The 12,617-nt window shown below is 34.5% G+C and overlaps 1 protein-coding gene across 1 annotated transcript in view; it reads right to left on the reverse strand.

Annotated features, from left to right (window-relative positions):
- Positions 1-12,617, reverse strand: part of LOC123705545 (adenylate cyclase type 6) — a 229,186-nt gene that overhangs the window by 26,313 nt on the left and 190,256 nt on the right. The window contains exons 13-15 of the mRNA XM_045654375.1: positions 7,492-7,638; positions 7,099-7,257; positions 3,616-3,760 (exon numbers count right to left, since the gene is read on the reverse strand). Coding sequence (XP_045510331.1) covers positions 3,616-3,760; positions 7,099-7,257; positions 7,492-7,638 — 451 coding nt within the window. The remainder of the gene's footprint in view (positions 1-3,615; positions 3,761-7,098; positions 7,258-7,491; positions 7,639-12,617) is intronic.

Below are 12,617 nucleotides of genomic sequence, written 5' to 3' on the forward strand. Positions count from 1 at the left end.
TCAAATAGAGACGAAGAAAATTAACAATAAACTCTGTAGATGAATACGTTTTTGGATAGTTCGATCGCTTGACTTGAATAATGTAGGACGTATCAAAAGGATAAACAGCCTATACACAAACAATAATAACTGCGTTTATAAGCACTCTGTCACTCTCACACATAAAGATTTCACTCGCTCTTTTACACAAATCGGGCATTTACCTGATTATATTGCCCTAGTGGAGCGTTCACACAGTGTCTATAAATGTAAAAAAACATCTTAGCATGTATGTTGTAAATTACAGACATTTTCCGAGGGCGTCAATAGCAAATCAATTCCACGTGGAATCCGTTAAGAGATTGCTTACGTATCATTTACTGGGAACACAATACTATAAACTATGTGCGGAACGCTTCAATGAGAAACTAAATTACAATTGGATGAACCTTCGGGTGTGAAGTGATTTTATGCTCGTGTAAGCCTCTAATAATATGTGCTTAGCATTTGTGGTCGTATTTTTTATGGGAATGCGTTTAAGTGTATTGAAATTTAAAAATGCAAAGTTCAAGCTGAATCGATACATATTATAATAGGTACAATTTTTGGTTATAAAGTCATCTTTCAGATGTGTACCTATAGCATGACACCATGTCTCATTTGTTTTAAGAAAAACTTATCTTGTTGGAGTACCTATTTGAAAAGATGTGGATAAAATGCATTGAAACTTTTGTAATATTTGTATTTAACTAAACAAAAAAAAAAATTGAATTATTACGACTAATTTAATAATTGGAAGAATAAAACAATATTAACGCAAAACCAATCAATGTTTAAAACGGAATAGAACAAAAAGTTTCATCGTTCCATATTATCTATATATCGTGTAATTCAATCTTTATTTCTCAGGAATTGAACAAGCACCATTATGTGGCAAAAAACACTAGAAGTAATATTTCTCGATTTCTCTATTACAGTATCGATAAAAAAATAATAAAGAACTAAGTAACAGAATCACGGCGTAGGTAAAAAATGAATGTTGATTCGCGGTCCGTACGTATACCTACATTATTTATGACTTCTTATCCCCTTTAAAAAAAATTTCAAAATCAATCCATTGTACCTACTTACATTCGTTGACATTTATCGTTTATTCATTTATTCAGCGAATGTCGACTTTCCTCCGCAAATACCCTGCATAATAAGTTCACGAGTAATCCTCAAATGAGCACCAATTTGTAATGCTTAACAGAAAAATACAAGTTTGTGGATTTTGCGCTTTACAAAGGAATATCATATTATATTTTCTCCGTTGGAAAAATAAGTAAACAACGACGTCGAGCATCGTGAGACAACAAGGGGCTTAAATGGCATATTATCTTGGCTTGACATTGTAAATCTTCAATTTCTATCCGCCTGCAACCGTTTGCCGTTCGGACGATACGATATTTTTCCAGGAAGTGAGGCTCGAAGGAAATAACCGTGATAATATTACACTTATAGTTTTTGCAGTCTACTATTTTTATTTATTTTATTGAAATGGCTATATTGAATTCTATCTAATATGTCTGCATTTCGCAGTATATAATTATGTGTGTTTGGTGTAATTTTGTAAATAAGCACAGGTCAGGAATTTCTTCTTAAATATTAAACGCTAGATTATCCCAAATACATCTCTATTCTAATCCGTGTGAGAATACGCAAACACATATACGCCAAAATATATTGTATTACAATAAAAAAAAACAAAACCTCTCATACTTTTGTCAAACAATAATATTATGTAATCAGAATAATGATATGAATAACCCACATAATGCAGTTCACAGTAAGTCGGTGTGAACGTGCGGTTAGTTGCAAACCACATCGTACTGTTAACCAAAAATATCCATGTACTCAATAAAATCTATACTAATATTATAGAGTTTGTTTGTTTGTTTGAACGCGCTAATCTCGGGAACTACTGGTCCGATTTCAAAAATTCTTTCGGTGTTAGATAGCCCATTTATCGAGGAAGGTTATAGGTTATATATCATCACGCTATGACCAACAGGAGTTGAACCACGGGGGTGAAACCGCGCGGAGCAGCTAGTTGCTAATAAACCGGCTTGAAAAGAAAAATATATGATTTGGGAGTTCTCATTTGGAAGGCTTGTTAGTTCCACATCGAGTAGGTTCTTAGCCATATATGTATACATATTATATACACATGCAATTATTGAATCGTCAACTGATTCTTGATAAGTGTACAAAGTTTTATTAAAATCTGTCTGTTTAAAGAAGATCCAAATCGATTCTAAAGTCGGTTACACACAAACATACAGATGAAGCTAATTTATGCGTGTAGTGAAACATTTTCAAAGCTCCCTTTTAAATATATTAATCTAGCTTACCGCCCGCGGCTTCGCTCGTTTAGTCTAAAACCTAATAAATTATAATATACTAAAACCTTCCTCTTTTATCACTCTATCTATTAAAAAAAAACTGCATCAAAATCCGTTGCGTAGTTTTAAAGATTTCAGCATACAAAGTGACATAGGGACAAAGAAAGCGACTTTGTTTTATACTATGTAGTGATGATATCATGTGAAAATAATCACGTGCAAATAAGTATTGAAAATGGCGTCGATCTGTTTTAACGAGCGATTTCAAGTAGAAAGTGTATAGAAGTGGTTTTAAAGCTTGCAATGAATTCAAAATATTAATAAATGCACTAGCATTTATTTTAATATTTTGAATTCATTGCAAGTTCATCATCGGCATCAATTAGTATTGATGCCGATGGCTAATGAGGTATGAAAATTTCAACTTTAAAGCATTAACGAGTACTTAGATACTATATTAAAAAGTCTTGAATCGTGTACGGCTGTTAAAATTAATTAATAATTTAATCTGAAATGAAACAAGGTATTTTTCTAACAAAAGGTAAAATAACTATTTCAAGAGACTATTATTGATGATAATAAGTAATCTACTAGACAACATTGTATGATATTTTGACGCTCGTGTAAACAGAGACAATAAAAACGCGAAAGTTTTCGAGGATAAATGGAATTTTGTTGGAGCTTTACGGAAAATATTTTAAAAGAAGGCAGGTAAAATACACAAAAATATATAAGAGGAAGAGAAGCGTGGTTTCGACACGATAATTGAAATTTAACGTTATAATTATTGCAACATTATTTACAATCAATTTCAGTATTAGGTATGGTCTATGGATGCTTTTGTATACTACAAAAAAGTAAAACCAACAGTTTAAACGTACAAAGAAATAAAACAGATTTGACTGTAATACGATAACATTACCGTAACAACTTGTCATAGGATTACAAACTATCCTTTTCTATTATTTCTTGTAACTAAAACTGTAAACTGATAATAAAGTACACAAATCCTTTATCAAACTAGTCTCACCTTTCAGTGATTTTAACTAAAAACAAAAAATAAACTTGAGAGGTCAGGGGAAACCCGGATGGAACGAAGTTACTAAAATAACTAGCTTTCATTCTATGAGAGAGAGAGAGAGACAGACAGAGACACACACGAGATTACAATTATAGCAAAAAGTGTCGTTACAATTACATCTAGCCCCCTTCCGTAACGCGCGATAAGGAACTTCGTTCCAAAAATACTTACAACACGGCTGGTGTCATCAGGCACGATCAGGTATGTCTCAATATTGTGGTCCTTCAGGTAGGCGTTCCTCTGGCCGCCATTCCCTGGCTCCACTTTGTAATCGTCGCCGAGGCACGCCAGCGTCTCCTTGGTGATGTGGACACGTCTGTTGAACATAAGTTTGTATAAATAAATTATTTTCATAATTAAGGCTCTTTTTTACAGCCTTCTGATTTGTTGAAGCGAAACTTCTTTAGGCGCGTCGAGAGTAAAATATCAAGGTCCCGCCATGGCAATACCGTCATAATATTATCATAGAGTACCTAAGACGACGATTTTGGTTGTATATTTTAATCTAGCCAAAGAAGTTTCACTTCTGACACGTGTGCTCTGAACACACGCTCTTTTTATAAATAAAATATCTGAAGTAATAAGCGAATTTCGATATTAAGGATTTGGTTTCTAAGATTCCCGATTCCTCTCTGTTTAGTTTGGTCTGTCAGTTGAAATAAATTATAACGTATGAAAACTCAGGAACGTAGGTAGTTAGTATTAATATGCTATCAAGAGCATTATCAGCAAGCTGTGAAACCGAACCCCAGTGTGTTGTGCCAAAAACTTTAGTTAACTATTACAAACTACTAACACAGGTGATAAAGCTGGATAAAATTTTGCTCATAAATTGTTAGTGGAACTGAAGTATTCCCCGGTAAATAAGCCACAAGACAATAGACAGCCTTATTTAAACGCTCATAATGTCTCTATTTTTTACAATTAACTTTTAACATTAAAAATAAGTAGGTATCATTAAAAGAGCTTTCACAAATACACAGAATCATGAAATGTTAAGCTAGGTATTGCATAGCTTCTATCGCGGGTCTGAGAGCGGGGACCGAATCGAGAAATTCCATAACGAAAAATCCTCACGCTCCCCACTCCGACGGGTGGAGGTGTGGCTTGAAGGCATAGCATGCAATAGCTTTACCGCGGCAGTCCCCGAGTGCCACACGTCTTTTTTTATTTTTTGTAAAAGACCTTAAAATGAGCTATAATTCTTATCCATTTACAACATCACAAAAGTTTCCACAGATTTTAAGATATTTGATGCAATACCAAATATCCCTAGCCTTTGTTGATGTGTGTATGTGTCATCATAAGTAATAAGTATCATTTTAAGATATTCATAAATATCCTATATTCTTCTTATATACGTTATAAAAATGAATCGCAAAATGTGTTGGTAAGCGCATAACTCGAGAACGGCTGAACCGATTTCGATAATTATTTTTTATTATATTCCTTGAAGTACGAGGATGGTTCTTATGTAGAGAAAACGTAAACATGTACCACGGGCGAAGCCGGGGCGGACCGCTAGTATGACATAATTTTAAAATACTATTTCAAACAGCAAACAGCTACTTTCACTTCCCAATTCAGCAGTCGAATATGGAAAATTGGAACGGCCATTCATCGCAAGATGCCATTAGATAAGCCGATTTGCAGCATTATAGGGTCATCTGTCCCCTTTATAACCTAGATATTATGCGATAGTACCAAATGAAGCCAGTTAAAGTTAAGAGTTCTTTAATAATATTCGATTGAATATTTCTTTAAGTATAGATATCTATACTATTAATATAAAGAGGAAAGGTTTATATGTATGTATGTATGTATGGTTTTCGCGCATAAACTACTGAACCGATTATAATTAAATTTAGCACACATATAAAGGGTAACTTGGATTAACACATAGGATCAGTTTTTTCCCGGAAATCCCACGGGAATGGGAACTGTGCGGGTTTTCCTTTGAAAACGCGGGCGAAAAGCTAGTAATATAATATATTTTTACTTGCTACCAAAACATACCTAATATCTACCTAATACAGTTAAACTTACGCCTTAAAATGCACTAGTTTGAACCTTTTGCTTCACGCTAAGCCTGTAGAGAAGAAAATAAGTGCCTTTATGTCCTAATCTTCACTATGGTAGTCATATTATGTTATGAGCATTGAGCAACATTTTTATATAAACTATTTTATTGCGTAACAGTTATCAATATCCATTCATTTGTCAATCCATTCCCCAAACTTTCACGATTGATAATAGATAATATTACCTACCTAGGTACTCAGTAGGATCACTAAGATTTCATTTTCACACCAGTCAACACCCACGCTCGAAATAACACAATATGTACGAGATAATTTTATTTTAGGTTAGTTACTACGCAATAATATATTATTATTAATTATTTGTAACTTATAAGCAGATATAACAAAACAATTAAAATAACAATTACGTCTAGCAAATGGTAAAACAACTGATTTTATTATAGAATAAAATTGAATTATTATAAACGTTTAAAATAATTTTCAAATCATTTACTAGAATTTTATTATGAGTGTGAAACCTATCATATGTTCTTTCATTATTAATTAACAGTCTTAGTTCGTTAAACTAGAGAACTTTATAAATTACCGTACATATTACTTATTTATTCAATAATATAAAATTATTTTATACTAGCGGTCCGCCCCGGCTTCACCCGTGGTACATATGTCGCAATAAAAGGTAGCCTATGTTCTTTCTCAGGGCCTAAAGATTATCTGTGCCAAATTTCATCAAAACCGGTCCAGTAGTTTATGCGTGAAAACCATACATACATAATTACAAACCTTTCCTCAATATAATATTAGTATAGATGAAAGTGAATGAAGTCTTGACTCTTGAATGTATGTTATCGTGATATTATATAAAATTCCCTTGTGTGATTTTCTTCTGATTACTTAGTATATTATGTTACATCAGTCGTACTTCTAAGAAGTAATTTACAATAATGTAAATTTATTTTTGAAGATAAATAAGTTTTTGCTCAGATTTACCATTTATCATTGTTTGTATGTGTGAGACATTAGAAAGTGAAATTATTATGAATCCTCTTGAAGACGTTGTTTTTTTTAAATATTAGAATGAATGTTATAATTTCTCTATTATCAATGTCTTGCGATAGATGGTGCTAGTAGCCGCGTATTAATTTCTGTAATTTTCGTTGCTTGAGAATGATAAAAGAATCAAAACTCAAAAGTAATAAAAATAGCGAACTGTAACAGCAATTCAAACATTTTTAAAAGTGTGTATGAATCTTGTTTGTAGGTTCTATCTACTTGTTTTTGGCCATGCGAAGGAGGCTTGTGTTGTTTACACATAGCGACGTGACGTCATTGGACCACATGTCCAATTGCCACTTGCGCAAGCCAAGCACGTCGCAGTGCACTCGCCCGGTATGAATCCCCACACACAATATGTTAAAATTCTATAAATACTATACTATACTAGTGTACGCACCCAGCCACGCCTCCACTCTCCATATAATCAGCGAGCGAGACGTCATTGGACCACACGTCGCATTGCCACTTGCGCAAGCCGAGCACGACCCAGTGAACTCGCCAAAACTATGCACATGTTGAAATAAATGTTATGTTAGATCTATACTAGTCTACGCACCCAGCCACGCCTCCGCTCTCCATGTAATTAGCGAGCGTGACGTCATTGGACCACACATCGAACTGCAACTTGCGCAAGCCGAGCACGACGCAGTGCACTCGCCCGGTGTGGATGCCAACACGCATGTTCACGTTCACCGCCATCACTTCACGGACAAGCCTGGTGAAGTAAACGTATTATGTATAGAGTACGCTACGTTGCAATAATGTTGCAATATATAATATCTACTATGACTCGAGAAGCAGCTGTGAACTACGAACAAAAATATGTAGCAATTCATTTATTGCATTGCATTTGCTAAAACTCTAATTCTGAACTTGAAAAACTATCGAATTGTTTTTTTTAAATACATTATTTTCAGCTAGTAAACTCAAAAAAAGCCAAGCTACTTACGCGATCGCATCAATCATGTCGAGCCCCATTTCGACGCAGCACTTGGCGTGGTCGTCGCGCGCCTCCGGCAGCCCGGACACGCAGTAGTAGCAGTCGCCGAGCAGCTTGATCCGCAGGCAGTGGTGTTCCGCTGCTAGCCGGTCGAAACTAGGGAAGAGACGTAAGTTAGAAAAATAATCTTAAGCGTTTGCTATATCGTTTGTAAAATGCCGGTAGAAAGAGGGAGAGAGTAAGAAATAATAATTATATCCTATATACTTTGGTATATTAATAATAATAAGAGCTCCGCTGCTAACCGGTCGGAACTGAGGGAGGGTAGTAAGAAATGTATCCTTTGCTATCTATAGTAGCAGTAGTGCGGCTCAGTGGTGAGGAATTTGAACTTCTAGTCGATAAATCAAGGGTTCGGGGCCAGCAAGCAGAAAATATATTGATTTCAAAATAATTTATCTGCGCATTTTGATCACATTGAACACGGAGAAGAAAAACATAGCACAAGTTCGATGAAATGTGTCCTATGCCTGAACCTCATAGATGACCCGTATTGCAGCAGTGGGAACGTAAGGGCTGATTATGTTGATAATAACTTTACGGCTAGCCAGTCAAAACTAGGAGAGGGTAGTTAGAAATTTACCTATCGCTACATCCTTAGTAAATTCATTAAATTATTTTAAATACAACTTTAAAAACATTGCTTTTGGTCGTATTTTATTTAAATTACTCCTGTTCAAGCACGTTCTATGGTCATACATTAGCTGGAGATTAAAAAGAAGCATTACTAAGAGTAAGTACACGGCAATTTAACATTTCTAATTTTACTTTTATTTCACAGTTAAAAATAGCGAATAGTTAGAAGTTAAAAAAAAAAATTATTTTTTTTAGAATATAATTCATAATTTGTTTTTTTAATGATGTACTTAGAAGGCTACACTATAAAGCTCCAAAATTTTTCTCACTTAACAGGGAGGTCGTCGAACGTAAATAATATTTTTTAAACAATAGCATTATTCGTTCAAATAATTAGATACTTACGAATAAAAATTAAACTATCTAATAGTAAAATAAAACTATTAGATAATATCTCACTTGATAAGCTCTTGATAAGTTGACAGTGGTAACTGGTAGTTGGTAGTTAGCAAACTCCGCCGAAACGGCATGACGGTTTCTCATGAAATTTTGTATGCCTATTGGGTAGATCTATAGAGAATCGGCCAACGTCTATTTTTCATTCTTTATTCTTTATTTTCTAACACAAGTAAGTTCATAGGTACCCTTAAATGATGTGATTAAGACAGAACAACGTTTGCCGCGACAGCTAATATCCTATATAATTAATGCTCAGACTCCTACATTATAATTTCTAGCTCATATTGTTCTGTTATTTATTTTCTGTCAACCTTCTCGCTAGCTCCAACTGACAGAAGCTTGTGGTTATGCACTTGACAGACAAATTACTGCACTGGCCCGACCACAAATGTTAATCAACTAGCAACCATTGATTGTGGTGGTTTAGTAAACAATTAATTGGCTATTATCGCATGTCAATTGAAGTGTCGGGAGTGTAATTAAATTTTCGTTTTTAATTTCCTGAAAGTTGAGAGGAATATGGCTTATATTGTATCTATGGTATCTCTGTACGGTACTTTGATTGCGTGTACTTTGAGGTATCTATTTTGTAAATTATCTATTTATTTCTTAGACTAATATCTCTCACATCTATGTCTCAACAGAACACAAGCTTCAATCAAAAATTTAATTATTATAATAACAATTTAAACGCCTTCAAAAATTAATATACAAAGTCTTCACAATTTCTTCCATTATTAATATTCATAACGCCGACCAATTACGAGCATTAAAGAAAGTCATACAAAAGAAACAACTTTTAGCTTTTACATAATTCCTCAGAGCAATGTAATTTTTAAAGGTAACCAGATGGCAATAAAAGCGTGGTTATATCTGAAGTTAATTTTAACCCGGAGTTTATGGTTTAATAATGTGACGAATAAAGCGGACAAGCCGTAACTTAACAGGGTTTGTGTTGGCTCTTATGAAAAGTTGGGACTTAATTTGTCGGTCAAAGACCCTGAACTTACTGTCTTCTTCGATTATACTTTATTTAACTAGTATTTCTTCCTAGCGGTTTCAGAGTGTTAAATATAATTTTGTAATTTTGAACTTTGCGCCTTGCAACACCAGCTTACGCTTGCTCTGTGGTTTTTCTCTCTGCTCTGTGACATTATAGTGACTGTATGTGATTCCGGTATTTTTTACTTAGAAATAAAGTTAATTTTGAAGTAATCAGTGTTTGTGACTCATTAACCCATCACAGAGAATCGTATAAACCTGAATGAAACTTGGTAAAATTTTTTGAAAATTATGAATACCTAGTACCTAACTAAAAGCTAATACTACTGCATCCTATTATTAGCTATCTTATCCGAACAGCTTTTACAATAAGACACAAGTAATGTTAGAACACATTAATACCTACATTCTGCAAGCCATGTTCGAAGTAATTCAAATGCTAATGCTATACAGGGTTGAAACTTTGTCAAGAATCTTATCCGCTCATATGCTTCAGAAAAAAAAAATGACCCCTTGCTTTGTTCCGTGCATCCACAGTTGCAATAACACGATCGCAAATCTTGTTTCGTGCAACTGTGGTTGCAAAGCGACTTTCTTATTTCAATTGATTATAAACCTTATTTCATACTCTCAGAGTCTAATTTTTACGTATTTAAACCAAAGACAACTAATTGATTCATCTATTTCTACCCAATACTACCAACCTTTCAAACAGAATTTTGAGAATATCTTAGTTTGTATCTTACGTGTCTTAGAAGGAAGTGTTAAAATATGCCGTAATTGTTGTATTTTATTGATTTCTACTCGTGTTTACTTACCAAATTATTCTCTAACATGTAGTTATGTCGGGGCAACCCGCAGTACATGCATGTGATATCGTATTTGTTAACGCAGCATAACTACGGCCACCCTGCATCGCCTTAATGCATTTTGTATTTCTTAGAACATAGATTGCAGCGTTGCATTTTTGTTTAACGATAAGTTTATAGTTTAAGTTTTCATTCTGGATGTAGAGAGCACATATTAAAGACGTTTAAATTAAATCTTGTCTTTTTAAAAAACGTCCTTCGGTCCGTCGAAATTTGAGTGGCGCAGCCGGTAGGATACTCGATAATATCCTGCTGCCGAGCTAACACTATAGCCGAAAGGATCTGTGATAGTGCGGTGCTTGTACGAGTATCCTCGAACCAAATAAATAATTCTCCCGCGACGCGTACGCGTAAAACTCAATCGCTGAAGTGAAACGCGTACTGTGACCTCAAGGACGAGCATCCAGGATCATAAGTGAAGGACATGGGAGCGAGCAGTCTGTGAGTAAACCTCTTCACTCCTGTTTTTCACATTCCCTGTTTTCACGAAATCCCCGACCCAAAATAGTCGGCCTAATCATTACGATTATTTGATTTTGTTCGTTACAATTATCGTGATAAGTCGTAATTTTTAGTGTTTAATTTTAAGTGTTAGTTATTAGTAAAAAATAGTGTTATCTTTATTATATTTAGAGTTTTAATCGCTAAAACTAACTAAAAGAACCAAAATGGAAGAGATTAAACTCATACCAAGAGAAATACTATGTATCATCCCCAAATTTGATGGAGATGAAAAACTGTTAAACCTATTTATCAATAAAAGCGAATACATTATAAGATCATTCCAAGATGCGAACAATAACGCACAAAACTTATATGTATATCATGCCATAACGAGTAGGCTTATCGGTAAGGCAGCTTCACTGCTTAGTGATTACCAAAATATAACTTCATGGACTGAATTAAAGGAAATACTTACCCAACATTTCGGAGACCCGCGATCGGAAGAATGTATCGCACTAGAATTAGAAGGGTTAAAAATAAAACAAGGTGAAAGTTACATACAGTTTTGCCACAGAATACAAAATGTTAAAAGCTCCCTATTTTCAAAAGTAAACCGCCTCACGGATGAAGGAGTTAAAGCCGCGAAGATGATCATATACAATAATACTGCGTTAAATGTTTTTCTGTACAACCTCCCGGAGGACATGATCCGGATTGTTAGATTAAGGGGTTGTACAAACTTAGAAAATGCACTTAGCGTAGTTACAGAAGAAGTAAATTTTATACAACAATATAACGCAAAGATTAGTAAGCCAAAACCTATAACTCAAAACACTTTCCAAAATCCATTAAAACCTAATTTCAGTACGATGCCTTTAAATCAAAACTTTAAATACGGCAGTCCTCAACAGCCAATTGGTTATAGACCGAATTTCGCTCAACAACCTCGACCAAATTTAATGCAACCACCTCGACCAAATTTTATTCAACAGTTAAGGCAAACACCACAAGCCCAAGGCTATAAATTTGGCACACAATCTAATAATAACCACCAATTGCGACCTTTTCAAAATTCCGGTTATAAACTTGGAATCCCAAATCAACAAACAGCCCAACCTCGTTTTAAATTTGGCATACAACATGCCCAGGCACCGAACCCCGGCTTAAATAGCGATGTATCAATGCGTACGGCACCTATGAGGCAAAACGTAACTCATAATCTGTACTACTGCGATGAGCCAAATTATGAAAATTACGATAACTCAACCTTAGATTATAACGAAGAAGCCGCGAACGAGTTATACGAATATACCGATCCGGAAGTAACTGAAAGTAATTTTAATGACAACAACGAAAATTTTCCGTTACCGGCCTCCGACGAGACGGTGAAATAATTAATTTAAATTATTGTGACAGCATCTTAAAATTACCACATATTATAGTTCCCGAAATAAAAGCAAAGTTTCTCATAGATACAGGAAGCAGCCGTTCTTTTATAAGTCCAGCCAAAGCGGAAGAATATTTTAGAGATCATAAACAGTATGAACAATTCACAGTTGTTAGTACCCATGCGCAAAGCACTCATGATGAAGTTATAGTAATTCCGTTATTAAAAACTTTTAGAAGCACACTTCCCCACAAATTTTATGTATACAATGTAGACAGTAGGTACGATGGATTAATCGGATCTGATTTACTTAAGAAACTAGATGCAAATATTAATAT

The sequence above is a fragment of the Colias croceus genome, chromosome Z, assembly GCF_905220415.1.
Source record: "Colias croceus chromosome Z, ilColCroc2.1".
Taxonomy (NCBI): domain Eukaryota; kingdom Metazoa; phylum Arthropoda; class Insecta; order Lepidoptera; family Pieridae; genus Colias; species Colias croceus.